We start from the raw sequence: 26040 nt of genomic DNA on the forward strand, positions 1-26040 counted from the left end.
GTGAATGTGCAGGAATACAAACACAGGCTGCATTCCTGTTGGCAAAGGCCTCTTCCCCACAAACGTACCCAAGTGCAAGCTACCAACACTTCTGACATTCTTCTCTCTGCACGTGACATTAACATCATCAGGTCATACCCCTTCCAGATATAGAGCAGCTATTCTGACTCCTGTGAGACTATTTCTAAAAGAATGAAAATGTTGCTCTGGTCGCTGTGATCTGTTTTCTACATCAGCAGAGGCAGCAGGCTATTTCTGGATTCAGCTCTGCCAATGTCAGCACTCTAAGGACAAGCTGAACCATCAGATGCATCAGAGATACATGGCGCTTCACAGAAAAGTATCTGCAGCGGTGAGGCCAAGTATATGGACTTGTACCATGTAAGAAACACGACTGGAGTATCTCCCCATGAGGCACTGAGTAGGTACTGACAGCACAGTTCCAGCCATGTTAGAACACTAGACAGGGAGTATTACCACACTGTGAGCAAAAGCCTGGGGAGACGCAGGTCTCTTCTGGGAAGTCACAAACAGGAGTAGAAGGGTAACTATAGAATATTTACTAGTATTTACCATTAACCCAGAGGTATTGTGGTATATACCTGTGGTGCAGTTACTCAAGAGGCCAAAGCAGGAGATCCTCAAGTGTGAGGGCTGCTGGGCAACTAAGGGAGAGCTTACCTCAAAATAATGAAAACTCAAGCAGAAATGAATGCATGTAACACTGTGCCTGTCTTATACATGCAGGCTCTAAATTCAGCCTCCAAGGGGAGGGGGATATTCCCTCTAAAGGAGGAGGGCACTCTTTAACCTTGCAAGAGGCCCCTCGAGCAGCACAGAGTCTGTGGTGGCTCCAGGGGATCACGGAATTGATCCGGCTCCTCTGCATGTGCTTACAGCTGCATAACCCTGCTCACACTGTCCCGGGTTGGCTTTGGGTACAGCCATTCTAGGGCTTGGGGATGATTCAGTATGCAAAAACTGCTGTGATAAAGCTATCCTACTTTTAAATTTGAGAGCAGCAGATATTCAGGGTGAAGTGACTTATGCCTTTAATCCCAGAATTAAGGAGGCAGGAACAGGCAGATCTCTGTATTTGAGGCAAGTCAGGGCTACATAGCTGAGATCCTGTCTCAAAAACAAAACAACAATAACCCCACCCAACAACAAATAAGCAAACAAAAACAACAACAAAAACCCAGGAGATATGTTGGACATTGTGGCTCACACCTCTAATTGAAGCCCTGAAGAGGTAGAGGCCAGATTACAAGTTTGAGCCTAGTAAAGGCTATACAGCATGACCCTGTCTAAAAAGGGGGTTTGGAGGAGGGAGAGGCAGACAGCCCTCGTCCAGATCTATCCTATCTCTGGCACCAGAGAAAGAGCTAACAGCACTCTTTGGACAGTTGATCTAAGGCTCTCCTAGTCCTCATCTGCATAGAGACAGAGAGAATGTGGGTACTTTAGGTTAGAATGTTCTCTAGCCACCCAATGCGGCTGAAAGGTGTGGGGAGCTGCTAGGGGTGAAGGGAAGCCGACTCATCCATCCGTCTGCTTTCATCTTAATTACACCCACGTAGTATAGTAACAGATGCCTTTATGGTCTAGGTAATAAATATATTCTCAGGAACTGTCAATTGAAATGGAGCTTCAGTGCGCCAGGCTCAGGGGGATGCAATGCTCAAATGCAATAATATTTTATTGCCTGAATCATATACCCACCCTAAGTCCAAATGCAGTCTGAGTATAGATTCTAGCACAGCACTGATGCAGAATATGAGCCACCTCCAATGCTCTGGACAAAACCCCGGAAGGTAGCGGTACTCCAGCTGCTATGAAGTCACGAGGCTTTATCCTGGAGTATTCACTGCCCTGTGGCCAATGGTATGAATGTGTCTCTGTGCCATGACATTCCTCTAGTCATTCTGAGAAGACACAGCAGAGCCAGCTCTTCTTACTGCCTAGAGCTCTGTCCAGAAACAACACTCCCTACTCACAGACACTAAGTTATAGATGTGTCCCAGGAAATTATTATTTCTTTTTTTTTGGTTTTTCGAGACAGGGTTTCTCTGTGTAGCCCTGGCTGTCCTGGAACTCACTCTGTAGACCAAGCTGGCCTCGAACTCAGAAATCCACCTGCCTCTGCCCAAGTGCTAGGATTATAGGCGTGTGCCACCACCGCCCGGCTCCCAGGAAACTCTTGATGGAGTGGCCCCCAAGAGTACTAATGCTGTGCCAGGCAGGGCAACATCTGTACCTCCTGGCAGTGGGCAGCTACCAGCCAAGCCTAGATATACGGGACTGTTCAGCCCCGGGACTCACTGCCTTCTAGAGGGCATAGGGTGGAACTGGAGGTAGGTATCTTTTGCTTGTACTTTATCATGAGAAAAGTTATTCCCTAGGTTGCTTAAACTGTGAAGTTTCTGGAAACTTGGGACTTGATAATCAAGAAAGAATCCTTGTGGCAGTGTGTGACTCAAGTGGCTATCATCTACGAGCTCTGACCTTCATGGGGACCAGGTACCGGCCTGTAAGTATGAATATAAAGGAGTACTTACATCTATGATGAGATACTCCACAGGCAGGGGACGGGCCAGCTGGGTGATCTCATTGCCAAACTTGTCTATGTCCTGAAACAAGCAAACAAAAGTCAACAAGAGAGAGAAAAGGTGAAGCGACAGTGTGCTTTCCACACCAGTTTCTACTTTTAAATTATTATTGTTTTTTTATTATTTTTCAAAACCGCATCTTGAGGACTTACTATGTGGACCATGCTGGCACTGAACTTGTGGCAACCTGTCTCTGTCTTGCCAGGGCTGGAATTACAGATGCACATGCTGTATTCCCGGTTCTCTTAAAATGCTATGGTTTGGCCAGGTGTGACAGCAGGCATATGCCTTTAAATGCATAACTTGGAAAACCAGGTAAGAAGAGCTCTGTGAGTTTGAGGCCAGCCTGGTCTACAGAAGTGAGGTCCAGGAATATAGAGACACCTGTCTCCAAACGAAATGGACATATTTTGAAATTATTTCCCTGCATTGTTTTTTTAGAACTCTATTATTATGGCCTTGACCTTAGAGAACAACCTGTCCTGTCTGTTCCTGGGGTACTACTTCCCAAGGAGGAGCACAGGACTCACCCCACCTGACCATAACCTGGTACCACAGATGGCTGAAAACAGCCTGCAGGTTCTTCCACAGTCACTCAAAGTCTCTCTCTTAAAAACTCTTACACCTCTGACAATCAGACGTTATAAAAACTTAGTACATACACAAAATAAAAACATGTACAAAAAAGTATGCACACACATACAGAGCACACATGCACATCCATGCACACACATACATTCCACCAATATGTCAAGTTCTAAATTTGCTTTGCTTTGTCAGATGCACAAAACATCAAGTTTAATTATGGGTAAAAATGGCCAACATATGTTCATTAATCATAAAATGACAATTAGATGTGATTTATGTCAAACATGCTGAGTTCAAACAGAGCTCTAGAAATAAATTTCTAAGAACTGGTGCTCTTTATTAAAAGATCCTACAAGGAGTCATATTTTCTATCTAAATCAACACTTAACATCATTCATTGTGCTGTACATAAATGTGTCGATAATTTCTAATTATAGGTCCTTACATAAAAGTTTGTTTATCGAAGCCCTCAGACCCAAACTGTTTGAAACCATATGTTCCCAAGGTGTGCCATAAGGTTACTCCCAGCATATCCACACCTTTCAGGGACCTCAGAGAGCCAGGCTATCTTTTGAGACAATCACTGCAAGCTGTTCCCAAGTTAATATAGCCCCAAACTAGTCCTGTTTCCTACAGAGGTTTCAACAAAGCCTTGTCCTCTGCCCTATCAAAAGAGCTGGCCCAAGTACATGTACATACACACACACACACACACACACACACACACACACACACACACACACACACACACACCTATATCAATCCATGCAACACCTATGTGGCAAGTGTGAGTTTAGTCCCTTCTTCATGTCAAACAAGGTTTCATGCTCCTACAATACCTACTAGCTTCTGCCTGCTTCCTGTCATGACCATCCACTGATCTGGGGAAGGGTCACATGTTTTTTCCCTACACATGTGATCAAGGTCAGTATGGACTCCATGTTCTGTGCTTCTGCTATATCTGACAGGGGTCCCAAAGATGTGGGCCTACTGAGGGGGGGGTCTTGGGCCTCTGAAAAGACAGTTTCTTGATGGAAACAGGGAAGGAGGCAGGAATCAAACCCAATCAAACTAAATCACCATTTCCAAAAATACATGCTTGCCCCTACAAGAAATAACCTGCAACAACTCACACATAATTAGCCCATCTGGAATTCATCTTCAAATCTAATTAAGCTCTAATATGCAGAAACATTTTTCCAGCACCTGTTCACTTTAATCTTCCCCTCCAGGGAATTTTCTTGTTAAAATCCCCACCCTTTCTTTGTGTTGTGCTATTCTCGTTCAAACTTAACTACCCAACTGTACCTTTTCTGCTCACCACAAAAATAAAGGTGTTGTAGCTCCCATTTTTCCCTAGGGGATAAAAGGGTAACTTGCATCTCCACCCCCCCATGCCTTCACTCAAATGCTTTTGCCAGCCAATTCCTAGTCCTACACACAGTTTTAAAGGCAATTACTTTTTATGGGCCTTAGCAAATGTCAGACAGAATATACTAGAAGGAAGACATCTTAATTCTAAGTTTGACAGCTGCCAAAGTGTCAGCAGTTTTATCTACACCTGGAATGAGACCTGGAGAGTAAGAAACCATGGTCCCCAACGTCTCACCGCCTACTGCAGTCCATGTCTGCAAGCACTGGTGTCATGGTACCACAGAAACATAGATACTGGTGTCTTTGTTATCCTGGCCAACACAGGCTTCAGCTTGGTGAGTGACTCACTGACTAGCTGGTATCACCCTGCATTAGATTCATCAATGAATACCTGGGCTGTTGCTCCATTAACAACTGGTAGGACAGGTAACTAGCACCACTGATCTGACACACTCAGAGCACAAGAGCTTGTGGGACAGGGAGCTGCACTCACAGCACACCTGCAGGATGCCTGCCAGAGATAACAGAAGCAACACATGGTGCTTCTCATGCACCTACTGGGTTGGATTGTGCATGTCCTGGTCTCTTTGCCCCTCCCAACTGCACATGTCACAGGCACTGTCCTTGTCCCCAGTGCATGAGAAATGACAGGCTGCTGTGATTGACTGTCCCAGTAAGTAGCAGATAGTAGAGCCAGTGTGTATGGCAGTGAGGAAAATCTGGGAGAACACAGGACTCTTTTAATATATGGTAGCATTTAATAATTACCTTTAATACTGAAAAAATCATCTCAAGAATTAAGTAGTAGTGAGCATAAGGAATCAGTTGTAAGAGGACTGACTGCTCATGGGTTCCACAGCAACTTCCACTGTGGAGTATACAGTACCCAGCCTCAGAATGGAGCTCATGGATGTTAGCAGTGTTCTCTCTTCTACCCTGGAACCAGGAAAGATGTAGCCCAGGCCACTTGTCAGCTCAGCTCACAGCAGCACTCCTTCCAGAGAGCACCACCTTTGGGTCCTTTCACAACTGGCACTGGCAGGGCAGCGTCCCAGATTTGCCCAATATGCTTCCTTTGGTTTTCTTCTCACAATCTCAGCTTCTCTCACATATGTCTGGGAGCTATAACCTGTACTTCCTATGCAGACACACCCTCGTTATTGGCATTACTCCTCCTCTCTTGTCTGAGCTTTTCTCAGCCTCATTGACAGCTGACAACTGGCTACTAAGCCAGTCCAGAGCAGCTTTAAAAACCACTGTCAGCTGGGCACGGAAGTGAACATCTACCACTCAGAAGGCAGAGGATCCTAGGACGATCCTAAGTTTCTGGTTATACAGAAATACCATGTCTTCAAAAACAGGAGATGCAGCCGGCGATGGTGGCGCACACCTTTAATCCCAGCACTTGGGAGGCAGAGGCAGGCGGATTTCTGAGTTCGAGGCCAGCGTCTACAGAGTGAGTTCCAGGACAGCCAGTACACAGAGAAACCCTGTCTCGGACAAAACAAAACAAAACAAAACAGGAAATGTAAATGTTGGTGCCTGGTCTCACAGACCCAGTACACTATGCCAGAAAAATTCATGCTTGCCAAAAGGCTGGTTTGTTCCTGTTCCTCACCGAGTCTCTTAAATGTCTCTAAATTACTTTGGAAAGTTTGGTGCTATTTGTAGCATCTAAGCTCCTTAACTCCACAGTGGACCAAAGGATAGGCCTTCTACAACAGAGACCTCTTCCTCAACCTTACTGTCACAGCCTATCCAGTGCAGCTTATAACTGGGCACAGGTCCTGTCCCACCCCTCTGCTCTGGCCCTCCTCATTAAGACCTCTAGAATCTGATACTTGCCTGCTAAGCCCCCTTTTCTAATTGATATCTAATAGGAAGATTCCCAAACCACCTTCCATATCTCTGTGGCCTGACATGTCCACCCCCAACCATTCTGAAAAGACTGGTTGTCTGGATGCAAATATTGTCCTCCTAAAAGTGAACCTGCTTGGCCTCAGCTCACCTCATGATCTTTCTAGTCTCAGCTCTGACGTGCCTGCCTGTCCTACAAGGACCATCATCCAACTCGAGTTATGATTGCCTGCTGATGGCTCCAGGCCCAAGTGCTCAGCAAACAGGCTCTGTAAGAAGGCAGCCTGACTGTGGTTGTTGATGTAAGGGCTGGCTACTCTGACTAAATGGTGAGCTCTAGAATCATTGAAACCGTCTCAAAGGTTAAAGGAAGGAGAAGGAGAGACACATGTTGACCTCAAGCTACCAAACACAGGTGGCATACAGCTGTCCTGACACCCTTCCACACATGCATCACACAGATGCACAAATTCTAAAACCATCAAAGCGCCTATCTGTTTTGGAGACTGCATCTCACTATATGGCTCTAGCTGGTCCTAGAATTCTATGTAGACCCCTCCCACTTTTAAAGACAGACAATTTTGTGAATAAAATTTTAGAGAGCAAGCTGACATTTGTTAAAACTGAAAAATCTCATGCACAACAATTCTAATATGAAGTTGCAAGATGCAGCCAGTTATAACAACAACCAGAAATAACTGAAGTAGCAATCAACACTCAACTATCGAAATATATTCTGATTTGGTCATACTCAAATTAAAGTAAATCTATTGATTAAAAGTTTTTATCTTTAACTGTCTAATTCCTATTTTTTACAGAAATGACAATGTGACCACAATGAATATGTTCAGCCAGTTTCCAATGGTCCTAATGTGGAGTGCAGGCAGCTGAGTGAAAGAAAACAACTCCTAGACCCTCCCTCACATCTGACTGTCCTGGGAATAAGCAGCAACAGCTGGACCCCTCAGGGAACCACTTTCTGTCCACACAGCCAGCCAATATGTCTCTGTTGCTCTCCTCACAGCACACATGGGTCAGTGCACATCTAGGTCTCCCAGCTCCTCAGCCAGGAGTAGGAGTCTCTGCACACTGCTCTTTGCTGCTGCCCTGCTTCACAGGATACAAACAACAGCACCTCTTCCACTGCACTCGGGCAGGCGGGCTCCCTGCTCCCACCCCGGTAGTCCAAGAAAAGTACACATACAGGCAGAAACACCCAGATGTTTATAAAACACAAGATTCCAGAATAACACTCTGTATATCTGCTTTAACTTTTACATGGAGCTCGCTCTGTACCTCTAATTGAGTGGCTAGAACCTGACTGCACAGGTGAGGTCACACAGCACTTTACATGGGTCTGTTATCATTTTCAGTGTTTATAACCACAGATGACAGTGGGATAAACAGTAGACTTAGGTAAATATTGGTTTCATTTCTACAGCACATTTTAAAACCAGCCACGAAGGCCACAGGAGGACTAACAGCACTGCTTCAACACTTGCTCTATAGTTCTCTCTGCTCCAACTGGTACTTCTCTGAATCAACCCCATGGAGCTATAACTAATGGAGAAGAGCTTCTGCAAGTTCTCACAGACCAGACAAAGACATGAGGGTAACAGGATTAAGGAAATACTAGTGTTTTCTTAAGTGTAAAAATTATACAAGAGATCTTGTGGTTTTTGTTTGTTTTTTTAAAAAAAGGTTTCCTATTTGATAAAAGATACTTGAAAACTCATAGTGATGAAATCCTGACAGCGTGTTCTTTAAGACCAGCCGGGGTTCCTGAGTTCCTGGATTCCTGAGTTCCAGGACAGCCAGGGCTATACAGAGAAACCCAGTCTCAAAAAACAAACAAACAAACAAACAAACAAAAAACAAAACAAAACAAAAGGCAAAGCCTGGGTGTGATGTGTACACCTTTGACCTTTGACCCCAAAACTCAGGAGGCAGAGCAAGTAGATCTTTTGTGAGTTGAGGCCAGCCTGGTCTATACAGTGTTTCAGGACAGGAAGGGCTCCACAGAAAAGCTCTGTCACAAACAAAACAAAACAAGAGACAAAGACTGAAGTCATTGTCTCATGTTCATAAAGTCTAAGACAGGAGGACTATGAATTAGGGACCAGCAATGTAGTAAGGTCTGGTTCCAACAATATCCCTCAACAAAAGAGAGAGATGAAGGTGGACAGTCACTGACACTGTTCAGGGGTCTCAGGCAGCACACAAGGATACAAAATGAAACCACACCAGACACAAAGAGCTGGATCACATTTAGCAACACCACTGATGCGAAGCTGACCTATTTTCAATACAACATTTTAAAGACAAAAGGTAGGAAATGTTGCTGTTTAGGCCAGCAAGGAGGTTCAGAGCAACCAAGCCTCATACATGAGTTCAATACCTGGGTGTCTCATGATGTAAGGAGACCTGACTCCCAAATGCTGTCCTCTGACTTTACACATATGCACATATACATATAAAAAAAATGAACAAGGATGGCTTCTTCTTAAGTTCTGTGTGGTTTAAATATTAATGGCCCCGTGTAGATTACATGTTTGAATGCTTGGCTCATGATGAGTGCACTATTAGGAGATGTGGCCTTGCTGGAAGAAGTGTGTCACTGTGGGGGTGGGTTCTAAGGTCTCTTATATTCAGGCTTTGCCCAGTCTGGAACAAAGACTCCTGCTGCCTTCAGGTCAAGATGTAGAACTCTGGGGTCCTCCAGAACCACCTCTGCCTGAGCACTGTCACACTTCCTGCCATGTTGATAATGGACTGAATCTCTAAAACTGTAAGCCAGACCAATTAAATGTCCTTTATAAGAGTTGCCTTGGGGGGACTGGAGAGATAGCTCAGCAGTTAAGAGCACTGACTGCTTGCTCTTCCCGAGGTCCTGAGTTCAAATCCCAGCAACCACATAGTGGCTCACAACCATCCATAATGAGATCTGACCCCCTCTTCTGGTGTGTCTGAAGACAGCAACAGTGTATTTACATATAATAAATAAATCTTTGGGCCAAAGCAAGCGAGGCTGGAGGAGTGAGCATTCAATTCCCAGAAACCACAACCATCTGTACAGCTACAGTGTACTCATATACATAAAATAAATTAATTTAAAAAAAAAGAGTTGCCTTGGTCATAGTGCCACTTTACATCAATGAAACCTGAACTAAGCCACACTGCTATGTAAATATGTAGAAAAGTATGAAGTCGTAGTCAGGAGCGACCTCACAAGTAACACGGTGAGAGGTCCTCTAGGAGACATCCTAAAAGCCTCTGGAAGACAACAGAGCACAAGTCCAAGGAGGAGAAGGCAGCCTGAAAGCTGAGCATGAACCACACTGGCAAAGAGAGTCGTGCTCCTAGAAAAAAGCAAGGAAGCAGCAGTGTGGGCCAGTTCAAGTGACAGTAGTGAAGCAAGGTGGCAGAAATAGCCTGCACAAAACAGAACCACAGCATGGAGACCCCCAAAACAGACGTACATCATAAGTTATTTGGAAAAGAAAGCTAACTTCAATAGGTTTTGTTTTTTTTTTAAAGATTTGTTTATTTTATGTGTATGAGTACACTGTAGCAGTACAGATGGCCAGGAGCCATCATGTAGCTGCTGGGAATTGAACTCAGGATGGCCCCACTCACTCCAGTGTAAAACTCTCTGTAATACTCTGTAGCTGTCTTCAGATGCACCAGAAGAGGGCATCAGATCTCATTATGAGTGGTTGTGAGCCACCACGTGCTTGCTGGGATCCGAACTCAGGACCTTTGGAAGAGCAGTCAGTGCTCTTACCCACTAAGCCATCTCACTAGCCCACTTCAATAGGTTTTGATTATCATTTTTTTTTTCGAGACAGGGTTTCTTTGTATAGCTCTGGCTGTCCTGGAACTCACTCTGTAGACCAGGCTGTCCTCGAACTCAGAAATCCACCTGCCTCTGCCTCCCAAGTACTGGTGCTGGGATCAAAGGCGTGCGCCACCACTACCCGGCTGATTATCATTTTCAATCCTAGTAATTAAAGGGCAGGGTGCCAACTCCCTATCTTAGCTCTTATGAGCTAAGATAAGAGAGACCTGTGTGGACCAAAGACAGAGGGGTCAATGGCACCAAGATAAAAGCCCTCTCCCTTCTGTTCTCAGAAGAGGCTGGAGCAGAAAGCCAGTGTTCAACAGACTCTGCCATTCACCCAGGCTAGAGTGACAAACTTAGAGACACTGGGTGCATGTATGTGATGGCACATGTGTGAGAGTCAGAGGGCACTTTGTGGGAGTCAGTTCGTCTTCTATCATCAGGAACATTGGGTCTAACTCTGGTATCAGGCAGGCATATAGTATCATGCTCCTTTGCTCAATGAGACTGACGAGTTAGAGGTGGTTATAAGCCATCATGTGGTTTCTAGGAATCTAATCCTATTCTCTGCAAGAACAGCAAGTGCTTTTAATGCCTGAGCTATCTCTCCTTGTGATAGCAGCAGCAATGGCTAACTGCTGCTTCTCCTCCTCCTCTTCCTCCTCCTTCTCCCTTTGTCTCTGTTTGTGTCTCTGTGCCTCCCCCCCCCCCCCCCCCCCCCCCCCCCCGTCTGTTTTCTCAGGCTACTCTTGACCTTTTTGTGTAGCCCTTGAACTTTTGATCTTCCTTCCTCTACCTCCCCAGTTTGGGAATTACAGGAGTAAAACATACCAGGTTTATGTGGGTGGTAGTGATGCTCACCTATAATCCCACACTGGGGAGGCAGAGGCAGGAGGATTCTCTGTGAGTTCAAGGCCAGCCCTGTCTACAGAGTGAGTATCAAGATAGCCAAGGCTATATAGAGAAACACTGTCTCTGGGGGTGGGGGGGTGGGGATCCCCCAAAAGAAAGACAGAGAAAGAAAGAAAGAGAGAGAGAGAGAGAGAAAGAAAGAAAGGAAGGAAGGAAGGAAAGAAGGAAGGAAGGAAGGAAGGAAAAGGAAAGGAGAGGAAGGAAAAGGAAAGGAAAGGAAAGAAATGAAAAGGAAAGAAAAGAAAAGAAAAGAAAGGAAAGGAAAAACAACACACCAGGTTTATGTGATGCTTGGGGTGAAACTGGACAAGATACTATCCACTGAGTGACACTGTGCCAACCTGCTGTCCTCATCTATTACATCAGAGACTCCAGAGCTTCTGTCTCTGCTGGCAGGGAAGCAGAGGCAGGACAGCAGTACGAACTGCAGTCTCAGGTCTGACTTGCTTTTAGTAAGTCTTAGCCTGTCCATCATTGTTTCTTCTATGCCTCTGGAGTTAGTCCTCCAGTTTTCACCTGAGAGCCTAGAGTATCGGGGTTTGGGAATTTCTACTCAAACCATACACATGTAGACTAATCTCAGGTAAGCAAGATTAGTTTAAGGAAGGTACACCATAAATACTGGAAGTGGTAAACCACAAGAAGGAAAAACCTAATTGTGACACCAGTCAGTCCTCAGGACAGGTTTTTTATATGTAAAACCAGGTTCTAAAATTAAAGGCAAGTAGGAAAGTGGTACAACATTTTTGGCTAATTAGACAAAGTATTGTCAGCTAACCTTTAAGCTGATTGGTCCTGAGAGGTAAGAGAGTGGTGGACAGGTAACTCTCAGAACATTGAGATAACAGGGTGTAAGTGATTCAACCATAACTTTTTGGCTTATTAGTAGCCTTCTTTAGTGTCAGCTATGGATAATTACTAATGGGAAGTAGAATCTGAGAATCTGAACTTAATTTCACCTTATGAGCAAAATGGAGACTGAATAAAAAATGGTTGCAGTTATGTTTGAAGGAACAGGTCTCAACAAGACTCTTTAAGGTGACGGCAAACCTTACAAAACCCCTTTAGGCCTTGCCTCCTTGACTCTGGAAGGCCACCGGACACTGACCTCACTGCTGGACTCTTTGGCATAGCCAAGCTTAGGGGCCTCCTTAACAAGGCAGAAGACATCTACATACATGAAGGCAATACAATCATACACATAAAATAATTAAATCTTTTATATCTATACGTGTGTGTGTGTGTGTGTGTGTAAGTGTAAAAATATGAATAAAGACTGGAGAGACTGCTCATCAGTTAGGTGTAATGGCTGATTTTCCTGAGGACTCAGGTTCACTCCTCCTTAACCATGTTAACCTAGTTCCAGGGGACCCAACACCCTCTTATTGCCTCCATGAAAACCAAGCATGAATGTGATGCAGTCATACATATAGGCAGCAACACCATACTCATAAAATAAAAGGAAATAAACTTTATTCTTACAGAATAAATAAATAAAAATAATATGTCTCACTGACTAAGAATACTTCCTACTCTTTGCAAAGGACCTGAGTTCAGGGCCAAGAACACACACGGTGGTTCACACACATCTGTAATTCTAGTCCCACAGAATCTGATGTCCTATTCTGGCCTCCAATGACACTGTACACATGTGGTACAGACTTACTTCAAAGTAAAACACTTACACACAAAACATATAAATAATGCTCCACACCTTTAATCCCTACACTCAGAAGAGGTAAATATCTCTGTAAGTTTGAGGCCAGCCCAGTCTACATACTGTATCATAAGACTCTGCTCCCCCTTCAAAAAAAAAATTAAACATATATATAGAGAGAGATATAACAAGCAAACACAAAAAGGCATTATGAGTGGTCCAAGAGAGTACCCGAGCAACATTAAGACTGGACACAAGGAACCAAAAGTAATCAGGAGTAAAACCAACCCTAAGAGAAAGGTCAGTCAAACTGCTCCCAAAAAACAAAACAAAACAAAACAAAAACAACCAAAAAGACGGTTGATAGGGTAGCAGGTAGGTAAGGGAGCAATAACACTCTTATCATGTCAAGCTATAATGCACATTTTATCTGTAAACTGTCTTGTGAAATTTGAGCTCACCAAGAGCTGGCTTTGGAAGTGGGGTTGCCCTACGCCATTTCAGATCCAAGTGTGTATTCTGAAAGTGCTTCCTAAGGTTCTCATGTTTAGGGATGTATTGCTTCCAACTCTGTGACAGGGAGAGGAAACCAACAAAACAGCCCTAGAGTACAACCCTGGGGGCAGGATGCCAACTACTTCCAGAATACTGGTGTTCACCCCTAACATAAAAGTGCCTACAGTGGGAAAGAGATCAAAGTCCAGCAGCGGTAGAGAGAAAGCTCCATTGGCTTTTACTGATGTTGTGAGCACCTGAGCTGATGTTCTCTCTGTCTGTGGCTATTTGTTCTTTTACTTGGAAGCCTCACAAGGAAATTCTGCTCTGCCCAGGCATTCTGATCAGGAACTCCAGCTGACTGCATCAAGCTTACTCAGTTTCTTCTGGATGCTTGTAAGCCTCTATCTGATTTGATGTATCTCCTTCCTACCATTATTTGTTCTTTTTCTTGGAAGCCTCACAACAAAAAACTGGGTAGGTGTAGCAAGCAGAATTCTAACAATGATCCAACTTTACAAAGAAAAAGGGAGCTGCACCATGAGATCTGATGTAACATGTTAAACCCAACATGTCACACACACACACACACACACACACACGCTCGCGCATACCGAGTCAAAGACAGATTCATTTTATCCTACATATATGTAATATTTTTGTTCTACTTAATTTTTACCTTATAAAACACATCAGGAACATATTGCTCACTGCTGGACTCCTTGGCATAGCCGAGCTCAGGGGCATCCTTACAAGGTAGAAGACACTCATCTCGGACCAGTGCCATGCACTGATTGGATACCTGGTATCCTTCAAAGTGAACCTGGTTGTCAGGACCACCTGTAAGAGAAAAACCTTTTAAGAGACTCTATCAAACCTGGAGGGTGGCTCTAGCCCTATCTGCAGAGCCGTGTGTGTACGTGTGTGTGTGTGTGTGTGTGTGTGTGTGTGCGCGTGCGTGCGTGCGCGCACGCACACGTGCATGTGTTTATGTGTTAGAGCATACAGACTCAGTTTGGACACAAAATAGAGACACGTACTGTTCTAAATCCTAGTAGCTCTAGCACCAAAAAGGGTCAAGAATAACAGCAGATTCCTTTGCAGGCAGGTAGGTTGGCAAGTACAGGTGTGGGGTAACAACACGGGCGCTATGTGGGGCTGGGTTGCAGAGTTCTTGTCTAGCATAATGGAGCCCTAGATTCAATTTCCAGCATAAACCAGGCATAGTGGTAAATGCCTATAATCTTAGCCCTTGGGAGATGGAGGCAGGAGGATTAAAAATTCAAGGCCATCCTCTACTACATAGCAAGTTCAAGGCCATCCTCTACTACATAGCAAGTTCAAGGCCAACTTAGGCTTCATGATAAGGTCTCAAAGAGAAAAAAAAAAAAAGGAAGAAAAGAAAATAAGGCTCAGCCACACAAGTCTGAAGACTGGCCTGAATTTGAGACCTACAACCTACACAAAAAAGAGGGAACTGACTTTCATGTGTGCATTGTAGCTCTCCTATGTACCTCTGTGCCTCTCCACTTTCTCTCCAAACAACAGAAAAGAGAAAACACATGCTAACAGGCAGATCAAACATGCAGCATCTCCAGATTACAGAAACCTGTGTGGTCAGATCAAGCCAGTGCTCCAGGCGTCTCACACTGTGAATGCCAGGACACTGCCCAGACCAATAGCAATGGTCACCCAAGAGTGCTCACAGCTCTCCACACTAATGGATAGTACACCACTCTTTCCAAGCACCATCCATAAAGACCTAACATTAAGAGCGAAGAAACAGGTCAGTAGGGCACCTATCGCTTGCCTGAATTTGATCCCTAGATCCACGTGAGAAAATAGAAGTTGACTCCTGCAAGTTGTCTTGGACCTCTGCATGCATTCTATAGGACACATGTCATACCTGTGCCCACAAACACAAAGACAGACACAGAAAATAAACACAAGTGTAACAAAATTACATATTTGTGACATTGTAATTTATAATCAAATGTGACTTTTTCAAAAACAAAACATTAAGGACAAAGATAGTATAAATGGCTATTTCAGAAGAGAGCCAGCCAGCCAGTTACACTGGACTCCTGAAATTAAGGGGATGAGGATGAGACAGGTGTAGCATGAGTACGTATAATCCCAGAATCAGGGCTACACAAGGATAACTCCAGTGTTCATTGTTCTTTTAGAGCTCTAGAGACCTAAACCCTACCTCTATTTCAGTTTGGGAAAGTTGCAAATCAGGACAGAGATTCAGTCAATCTGGTTTTCAAATATATCGCTGACCCAGATCCAAGAAACACAATGAAAAAAAAAGTAGAAGACAAAGGTAAAAGATGGCCCCTAAGCCATTCATCTTCATACACAGAAGGCCAGCTGCAGCTGGTGGCCAAGTGCGGACAGAAACGAATCTCCATTGTTCTGTTCAGAGCTTTGCCCTTTCTCTGTCGTCCTTGGCAGACCACCATTCCCAGTCATCAGCACACCCAGGTTTAGCTGTGCAGCTTATCTGATATCACACAGAACAAAGGCACCATACCCGAGCTCTCTGGCTCAGAGTGCAGAGACCAAAGCTGGAGACATGTAGGAAAGCACATGTGCACAACTGCTTACTATTTCCTCAGGGCACTACAAACCAGGAATGGGTTTCAGATCAGTCTTTTAAGTGTGACAGGTCATTGGGAAAAGCAAACCTTGTGAGAACAGAATGGTAAGTAGTAGCTATAGATACAACATTGGTTTGTTGGTCTGTTTGTTTAAAAAGCAGCAGCATCAGGAACTAGGCTTGGTGACACATTTCTAATTCCAGTACTTGTAAAGTAGAAAAAAGAGGGTTAGAGTTTAAGGCTAGCCTGGATGACATGAGATCCTTACCTCTCCACCCTATCCTCGCCCCGTGTCCCAAAAGGGCTCAGTATATCCAGCAAGTTTGAGGCCGAGTTCAATCCCCAAAATCACAAACAAGGGGTGGGGGAGTAACACTGGTCCACACAGGTAGTCTCTGAAAGTAGCTTGAGAGAAGAAACACACATACCCACATGGTTTACTTCTCTTTCAGGAAACCTCAGGATGGCTAAATGAGATGCTGAGGAGTCTGGGCAAGTTAACTTCCATTTCCTGTGCAAAGTGCCAGCTAGGAAGCCCATACTCAAAGTGACATAAAGAAGCAAGCTCTCTCAAACCCAGGGCTCCAGAAAGTCATTCTTACAACCCAGGAGGAAGCAGGTAACCAATGAGGAAGACCCCATGTGTGGCATGGCATTCTCTTGAGCAAAACACTATACATGTCTGAGTCAGAAAAGCTGTGAAAAAAATCGCAGGAAGTAGGGAGAGCCTAGAGACAAAGGCCTTGGTGTCCAGAAGGTACCTGAGCTCAGAGCAGAAGCGCCAGGTCCTAGGGTGTTATCTGTAAACAAGCAGGCTCCAGGAAGAGAGGTGGGACAGTGGAAAGCCCCTTCCCAGAGCCTTTACAGGGTTCCCACTTGCTCTTGGCCAAAAGACCCTACATGAAGGAGAATGGTACCTAGCTGTGGTAGCCAAGACCTTGGATTAAGATCTGCAGCACTATACAAAGCTATTCTGGAGAAGATGATGATGAGACCAAATACAAAAGGGAAGATTCAATGCTCAAGCAAAAGCAGGCTGACTGGGGCTGGAGAGATGGCTCAGTGGTTAAGAGCACTGACTGCTCTTCCGAATGTCCTGAGTTCAGCAAGCACATGGTGGCTCACAACCATCTGTAATGATGTCCGACGCCCTCTTCTGGTGCGTCTGAAGATAGCTACAGTGAATTATGCCGGAGTGAGCAGGGCCGGAGCGAGGAGGGCCTGCAGAGGTCCTGAGTTCAATTCCCAGCAGCTGCACACATGATAGATAGCTCATGGCCATCTGGACAGCTACAGTGTACTCATACACATTAAAAAAAAAACAAACAAGGTTGACTATATATCTTATTGTAATGGAGGTCAGTCATTACCTTATAGTTCCAGATCCTTTAAGAGCCAATTCTGGATGCAAAAATTTCATGGCTGACCTGATTTCCAAATGTTCACCAAGCAATAATTGAAGGTAGCAATCTCCAAGATGTGAACTACTTACAATTCTAAGAATGTGCCAGTTCTTTTGGCCCGTGGGGCAATTTTCCCATAGAAACATTAACTTAAAAGGTTGGATTACGCCGGCAGTGGTGGCACACACCTTTACTCCCAGCACTAGGGAGGCAGAAGCAGGCGGATTTCTGCGTTCAAGGCCAGCCTGGTCTACAGAGTGAGTTCCAGGACAGCCAGGGCTACACAGAGAAACCCTGTCTCAAAAAAAAAAAAAAAATCCCAAAAGGTTGGATTACTATGGGAGCCCACAGGAGCCCAGGACAGCCATTCTCAGTGAAGGTGAGAGTTCTGGAAGTCTGTGAAGGTGTTTCTGGCTGTTTCAATAAGGGGCGCTGCCAGCTTTTGTGTGATGTTGAAGATGCTGGGCATCCTGCCAGATAAGAGATGTCACAAACAATAAGAAGTGTTCCATAGCCCTACCCCCTGCACATTCATGTAGGCAAACTCCCCTATTTATTATGATCCAAGATTAAAATCAATGTTTCTTTATAAACCACCATGAAATACATACATGACTATAATCTGAGGTCTCCAGGACCACAAAGTTGTGAAGGAAGCAACAAGAAAGAGCATGAAGCATCTCAAGAGGCCATCACCCTAACTGTCAGGATATAGGTTATGGCAGATTTGCTGTCAAACCTTATGTGTATCCTGACCACACAAGTTGCCTGACATCTGCCACAGTGTCAGCACCCTCTGCCCTACCTGCCCACAAGGAAGGACTCTTTGGGGTCCCTAATGCTAACCAACACCTCTACTCACTCCCTTTAACACTCAACACCAGCAAAAACTTAGAAAAATGTCACCAATCTGTATGTGCAATAATTAACATGCTTCCACCATCAGCATGATACAACAAAGATACAACCAGTGTCTCTCACTCCTCAAAGGATGTTAACTCATAAAAGGGGGGTGCGGGTAGAAGAAGTACTACCTTGTCAATCTACACAGGCCATAACCTGTTAAGAAAAGGCAAGCTTACTAGCACTTAGCAAGGCTTAAAAATTGCTGAGTCTCTTGAAACAGAACCCACTGACAGACAGCAGGGAGGTGACCTAGTCCCTGCATTAAGGCAGTATGAAGGAGGTCTGAGCTAGAAGCCTGAATGCAGACTGGGTGTGAACTGGTAGGGACACTTTTATAAGAACCAGAAAGTAGCTGGGCAGTGGTGGTGCACACGTTTAATCCTACTCACTAGGGAGATAGTGACAGGTTGATGTGAGTTCAAGGCCAGCCTGATCTACAGAGCAAGTTCCAGGACTATAAAGAGAAACCCTGTTGTTTTTAAAAAACAAAACATAAAATCCACAAAGTAGGTCACCTGGACAAGAGCTCTGTGGTCCCTAGAGAGAAGAGACCTTCAGAGTCAGGATCAGTGCTTACTTTAAAATCTAGCTAAGTGTAGCCTGGCGGTGATGGTGCATGCTTTAATCCCAGCACTTGAGAGGCAGAGCCAGGTGGATTTCTGAGTTCGAAATCCAGCCTGGTCTACAGAGTGAGTTCCAGGACAGCCAGGGCTACACAGAGAAACCCTGTCTCGAAAAACCAAAAAAAAAAAAAAAAAAAATCTAGCTAAGTGGATCACATGCTTACAGTCTGGCTCTCGCTTTGTATCCCTACGCCTTTCTATTCTATGGTCCTATGCCTGACTTTTCTTTAGGATTGCACCTTAGGGATGTAACAAAAGACCTGGTGCATGTTCATATAGGCTACAACCTAATACATATTTACAGTGCATATGATATGTATTATCTAACGGATATTGTCCCAAAAGATTTATAGTAATTTTTTTGAGAATGATAGTCACATTTATCATGTCAAATGTACATGAATCACGAAAACAGAAATTCTCTCTTTTTGCACAGTTATTTCAAGTTGCTGAAAAGAGTTACCCTAGGCTTATGATGACACACTATACTATACCTAAGGATCGCTATGGAGAAGCCCTGACTTGGCCCTAGTCCCCTAGGTGATGCTAAACTCAGAATTTTTACCATAAAACAAAAGGAAGAATCCATGTTCTCAAAAGTTTATTAAGAAGCTTATTATGCCAGGCAATAGTGGCACACATATTTAACCCCAGCACCTAGGAGGCAGAGGCAGGCAGATTTTTGAATTCAAGGACAGCCTGGTCTACAGAGAAAGTTCCAGGACAGCCAGGGCTACACAGGGAAACCCTGTCTTGAAAAGACCAACACACACAGAAAAGAAGAAGCTTATCATAACAAAGTTAAGGATGAGAAGTTGCTGCAAAGAAGAACAGACATTAATGGGCAGTAGTATTTGTGGCACTCTGCCCCATTTATACCTGTGGCCACTGCAGTAACAAACTTGGATCCAAAATGACCATCGGGAGAGAGTCGGCAAATGTTGGGGTGCTTGTTTTGAAAGTCTCCTGCAGTGATGCATTCTTCTGAACTCAGGAAATAGGTGTCCTAAGCCGAGAGAGGCGGAATATCAAACTTTACAGCACGAGTCAAAACAAGCTTCTATCTCTTCTAAGAGTGGAGCCATCAGGTAAAGATGCTTGCCACTGAGACTGGCCTGAGTTCAATCCCTAGGTCCCTCATGATGGAAGAAGAGAAACAACTACAAGCTGTCCTCTGACCTCCACATGTGTGCTGTGGCACATGTGTGTATACATGCACAACAAATAAATAAATTATTTTTAAAAAAAAGAAGAAAAAAGAGCTTCTAATGCTAGCAACTTGGGAAGCAAATAGAAGTGGATCTCTGCGGGGCTGGAGAGATGTCTCAGCGGTTAAGAGCACTGACTGCTCTTCTGAAGGTCTGAGTTCAAATCCCAGCAACCACATGGTGGCTCACAACCATACGTAATGAGATCTGATGCCCTCTTCTGAGGCGTCTGAAGACAGCTACAGTGTACCTACATAGAAAAAAAGTGGATCTCTGTGAGTTTGAGGCCAACTTGGTCTATATAGTGAGTTTCAGGACAGCCAAGGCTGAGAAGCTTGTCATAAATAAGTAAGTAAATAAATAAATAAATAAATAAGCAAGCAAGCTGCCATGCCTCAAAAAACACACTAAAACAAACACCAGCAACCCATAGCTGTCAGGGACTCGTGTAAAACCACCCAAAGTAGGGGAGCAAAAGGCCTTGGCTCCCACTCCCACAGGCCCCAAGTACAGGTGAGTCTGATCCATTGGACGGCTCAGCAGGGTGAGCCTTGACTAACAAGACTGTCTTCAGAGTTATCTGCAAGCTGTGCAGAGACTGAGAGGTCTTAGTCAGCACTACCTGAGTGAGGTTTCAAGGCCAAGCCACATTCCTGTCTCCGTCTCACCTTATTACGACTGTATCGGACTGTACCCTTTCGGGTATCTTCTGAGACAAGGTCCGTGAATATCCATCCAACCTTAATGGAAAAGGAAAGCATCTTTTGAGTATCTCCGTACAGCAGATGGCTTCTGTCGAGGGAGCGTAAGAGCACCGCCCTGCACACAACCCTTCCAGCTCCTGAGCCATGTAAAGCCGAGAGCACAGTTCCTCAGCTCTGCTGCCAGGGAGAAAGCAGCACCTTCTCTGGTGCTGCGATGACAAATATGCATCCATCAAACAGGCTCTGCTCAGGACCACTCAAGTCCGCACTCCACTAGAAGTCAGAACATCTTGTAAATGAGACCAACAGGATGAGGCAAGGAGTTTATGCTCCAAAAAGAAGACAGACAAGAAGCACGCAGTATGGGTTCCTGGGATAGGTCTTCCACAAGGAAGAAACAGTGTCCCTGGAGAGAGGCACCTAAGATGAAAGGAGTGTTACAATAGAGGTTTCAGATTGCCACAGCTGAGGGTCCAAGCTCTAAAGCTGTACCACTGGGGCTCCCTAAAGGCCAGTCCTACAATCCAGGTGCTGTGCTGGGTGTCCTGCAGTGACAGGCCTGCATGCTCTATCATCTCTGCTCCCCTTGGCCTCCAGCATCAGGAGACAGTGAGAGGCTGTCAGACTGGAGCTTGAGGACAAGCAAAGCAACCATCACTTCCATCCTTGGGGAAACTGACAGATGGTCACCACTCTCTCTATGACACTGACACTCAGCGCATCAAATTGCCATCTACACATAAGTGTGACACACTATGGGTCACTACTGCTATAACAATGCTCAGATGAGCACAAACCAAAAGGATGGTAACACAGAGAGCAAGCACAGAGGATCCATTCAATAGGCACGGTCCAAACCAGACTGAGGTAAGAACAAGTGAGAAAAGAGGGTTCTGAGAAAGTAACTTCCATAACTTCAGATTTTACAAGGTCATGATGTTACAAAACATAAATCTGCAACACATGGGTCTAAATCCTGGGCTACTTTTTCTCCTCAACAAAACTCCCAGAATTTGCACTAGAGTGTGACCAACACTGAGATGCTGGCTCCAGAACATGTAGGGCAACAAGGTAAAACCATGCTGTGACTTCCAAGCCACGTTTCTAGGTCTTCCTGCCCACCTACAGATAGGTAAGATGAAGTGATCCACGTAGATCATTCCTCTCTGTCTAAACACGGCTACCAATACTGAAATTCCACAATGTGTTCAAATTCATGGTTCAATGAGCCTGTAAACACTAACAAGGCGGGATGGGAGCATACGTCTTCAATCCTCACAGTAGGAGGCTGAGGCAGGAGGATTTAAGTTTAGACCAGTGTGAGCTACAAAAGGACGTCTTAAAAACAAAAACCACAACCTACCATTCCTAGAACACTTGTTAGAACACTTGTCGAGGGTGGCAATGGACTGAACAAGGACTCTCTCATGTCTGCTAACTGTTCAAGAGACCCAGACAACTGCAGGGTCAGAGACCTACACTGTACACAGGAAGCCCAATGCTGATGCAGGAAGAATGCTAGCACCAAGTAAAGCAAGTCACATGAACAGCAAACTCTCCTATAGACTGCAACATGGCAGCTGCCTCTGAGAACTATGGCTATCAAGGGGAAAAGCTGTGTCTTCATACCTTATATTGGGTCGTTATAAGTAATCCTTGCTCTATGTATCAGGCTAGCCTTGAACTCTTGATCATCCTGCCTCGGCCAGCAGAGTATAGGTAGGGAGGGGCAGTGACAGGCACATGTATGTGCCTAACTCTTAGCTTCATATTTATGCTTGACAAGACGTTCTCACCTCACTCCAAGTCAGGGGACCTTCAAAGCTACTAGCACCAATGAACACAACTGAGGCTCCAAAGGGGCTGAGGCCACACTTGATCTTGTCAGCTAAGGGTTTGCTCCCAGCGCAGACTTAGCCACTCCATCGGTTTGGATTTCCCCTGCAAGGAGCCTTGGTTTCCCTAAAGGCCACCTGGCTGATAGAGCCTCATACCTTCCTCAGGCCAAGTTTGGCAGCAATCTCGTCGACCACCTCAGCTTTCGGATCTTCCAGAAGCTCCAGGCTGTTCTGTGTACCAATCTGTGTGGGACCACAGACATAAAGCAATTAGAAGAGAGACCTGGGAAGAGTGGAGCCTCTACCCCTTCCACTTCTACCAACCAGCTCCAACACTGCTCAGGTATCAACAGCTACCAACACAAATGAGCCCAAAGGAAGGCTGCCTCTGCTGTTTGCCTGCAAGGTGCCTTCTCCTGGGGATGGAGCTGCTCTCAGAACTCCAGAGAATGAGTAACTCTGCTCTACAGCTTGACTAGCAGGAGGACAGCAGCTGCAAAATAGCAGACATTCCAGAACCACTCTGCTGCATTGTGCCCTGCTGCTGTAAAGTCAACACTTGGTTCTACAGCCAAGACACTGAGCCAAAGGAGTAACCTGATAACAGAACATGAACACCCACCTCAAACTATAACCTGCTCATTAAAACGTGGAGCACTCAGCTTGAGCATTTGATAGGCTCAGACTGTGGCTAGTGTATGCACAACTTAAAGTGCTAACAGGTTGGCCTCATGGCTCAGCAACTTAAGAGCCATCAGTATTGAGGACTTGAGTTTATCCCCAGAACTCTTATGGTAAAAAGATATAACTGACTGCCTCGAGTTGTATTCTGATCTCCACTGTGTACACACAAATAAATAAATGAAAAAAAATTAGAGGTAATAGTAACCCACTTCCTGAAGTGGAGAGAACTTACTGAAATCTTTACTCCCCACTTAAATGTAGCCCAATATCATGAATAAGTATCACTCTAAGCCAAAATACCAGTCACAGGACTAAAAATCAGGGGTCCTAGACTAAGAGACTTCAATGGAATACAACCTTGTAAACTAGTAAAATTCTAACAAAATAGTAATGGACTTTATGCTTGCTGGATTCACCAGGTAGAAAACACTAATTCTTTGAGAACACAGGTCATATACCAACCTTGGGTGCAAATAAGAAATACCTCCCAATAACAAGGTGGCAAGAGCTGACTTGGTATGGGTACATGGTCTTAGGTCAAGAATTTCAGCCTCTGGGACCCCCAACATGGGAACATCGATACAATGATACCAGTCGGAATGCCCCAAGTTTCTGTTCTTTCCACCAAAATATGGTAGTTTTTTGGTTTGTGGGGGAAGAGGATTTCTTAGGATAGCCTGTTGTTATGTGGTTATGTTTGCCCTCAAAGTCACTGTGTAGATTAAGCTGGCCTCAAAACTGCAATGATCCCTTGCCTCTATCTCCTCAGTGCTAGGATCACTGGTGCTGGTTGCCATATCCTGTCTTTTTCTAGACAGTGTCTCATTTTTTAATTTGGACTGGACTCAGATTTACTCTGAAGCACAGTTGACCTTAAACTTCAATTTGTCTTGGCCTCCCAGGTACTTAGGTCTAAGGATTAAGCATCCACATTAGGCTTCAATTAAAAAAAAATTTTTTTTTTTTTTTTTTTTTTTTTTTTTTTTTTTGGTTTTTCACGACAGGGTTGCTTTGTGTAGCCCTGGCTGTCCTGGAACTCACTCTGTAGACCAGGCTGGCCTCGAACTCAGAGATCCGCCTGCCTCTGCCTCCCAAGTGCTGGGATTAAAGGCGTGCACCACCACCACCCAGCTCAATTAAATTTTTAATGTAACTGCTATACTCCATGACAGAGATCTTCAAAACTGAGCCGAGGCTCTGTGTTTACAAGCAGCACCTCAATCAGAGAGCACGCCATAACCCAAGGTCTGCATGAGTGGGTTTCTATGTAGGGTCTCAGTTACCATGGACCATTTCTTTGTACACAAACAACAGAAAAGACTTCTACAATCTCATACATCTTGATACTAATGCCAAAACGTCAAAGTGGGGTGGCCACACACTGTACTCCTACAGTCACATCTGCAGACCCTGACATGTGCCCCAGGGTCACCTGGGGCCCTGGGTCAGATGATCTAAGAAGCCAGCAGAGTGAGAGGTGTACAGCGACCTCCAGAATACTGAAGTGAATAGCTACACTTGCACACAAGTCTGATGACCTGATCCTGATCGATGGAACTCATCTGGTGGAAAGAGAGCTGATGACAGCGAGTTTTCTCTGACCTCTATTCATGTACTGTGGCATGCAGACACACACAGATAGACCTAGAGACACAAATATATTTAAAAAAGGGGGCGGGGGGCTGGTTTCTGTCCCTATATATCTGTTTCCTTTTGGAAGTCAAACTTTTTTGTTTTGCTTTGTTGTTGTTGTTGTTTTTCATTCAAGATCTCATGTATGCTAGGCTGGCCTCCAACTTGCTAGGTAGCTAAGGATGATCTTGTAGTTCAATATTTTTTACTTTTTGTTTTTTGGGGTCTTTGGGGGTTTTATGTGTAGCCCTGGCTTTCCTGGAACTAGCTCTGTAGATCAGGTTAGCCTCAAATCCACAGAGATCCCTGCTTCTGCCTCCTGAATGCTGGGATTAAAGGTGTGCACTGCCACTGCCCAACTATCTTAAACTTCTGATCCTCCTGCCTTTACCTCTCCAATGCTAGGATTACAGGCATATGAGGTGTATGTGGCCACCACATACGGATTATAAAGTGGAAGGGATGGTACCCTAAGCTTTGTGAATGCCAGAGTGCCAGGAAAGTATTCTGCCAAAAGGCCAGTCCTAGGGGCTGTGATCTTATTTTCCAATAATTTTGGAAATAATTATCACATACACGTGTGTAATGTATGCTCGCCTAAAACTGTACAGCAAGAGATAGAAAAGCTGTGGAAAAAACAAATGGAGAAAGAGGCCTTCGGAAAGGGTGCTTCACAGCACCTTATAAACCACCCAGACCTTCTTACACCCAGGCCCTGCACTCATGTACCTGAGGAGGCTCGTAAATTGCAGCCACTTCAGCCCTGATGCCAAGGGGAATGTCTTTGTGCTCTGTGTACCGTCCATATAAGTACCCGAAATGTTGGTTCCCTGTCTTTCTCCAGAAATCAAGGAAGCGGTCAGCAACGGTGTGATTCTCAAACATGATGTTGTCCACATGTCTATATTTCTGTAGAGTTAACAAAGGATAACAAAAGCTTTAATGAAAACATCCCATCAGAAACAATGTTGTTTCCCAAGAACTAATCTAATAAAAACATTATCTAGTTGTTTATTTAATTTATTTAGCTTCGGGTTTAGGCATAGGAGGTTTTGCTTGTGTATATATCTGTAGTCCGCCTGCATACATGGTTAAGAGCACTGAAC

The 26040-nt window shown here is 44.7% G+C and overlaps 1 protein-coding gene across 1 annotated transcript in view; it reads right to left on the minus strand.

Moving 5' to 3' along the window:
- Nploc4 (NPL4 homolog, ubiquitin recognition factor) overlaps positions 1-26040 on the minus strand; it is a 52541-nt gene that overhangs the window by 6078 nt on the left and 20423 nt on the right. Inside the window, exons 8-13 of the mRNA XM_031354121.1 lie at positions 25664-25843; positions 22775-22861; positions 20745-20816; positions 19748-19874; positions 14013-14173; positions 2559-2630 (exon numbers count right to left, since the gene is read on the minus strand). Of these exons, the coding sequence (XP_031209981.1) occupies positions 2559-2630; positions 14013-14173; positions 19748-19874; positions 20745-20816; positions 22775-22861; positions 25664-25843 (699 nt within the window). The remainder of the gene's footprint in view (positions 1-2558; positions 2631-14012; positions 14174-19747; positions 19875-20744; positions 20817-22774; positions 22862-25663; positions 25844-26040) is intronic.

The sequence above is a fragment of the Mastomys coucha genome, unplaced genomic scaffold, assembly GCF_008632895.1.
Source record: "Mastomys coucha isolate ucsf_1 unplaced genomic scaffold, UCSF_Mcou_1 pScaffold5, whole genome shotgun sequence".
NCBI lineage: Eukaryota > Metazoa > Chordata > Mammalia > Rodentia > Muridae > Mastomys > Mastomys coucha.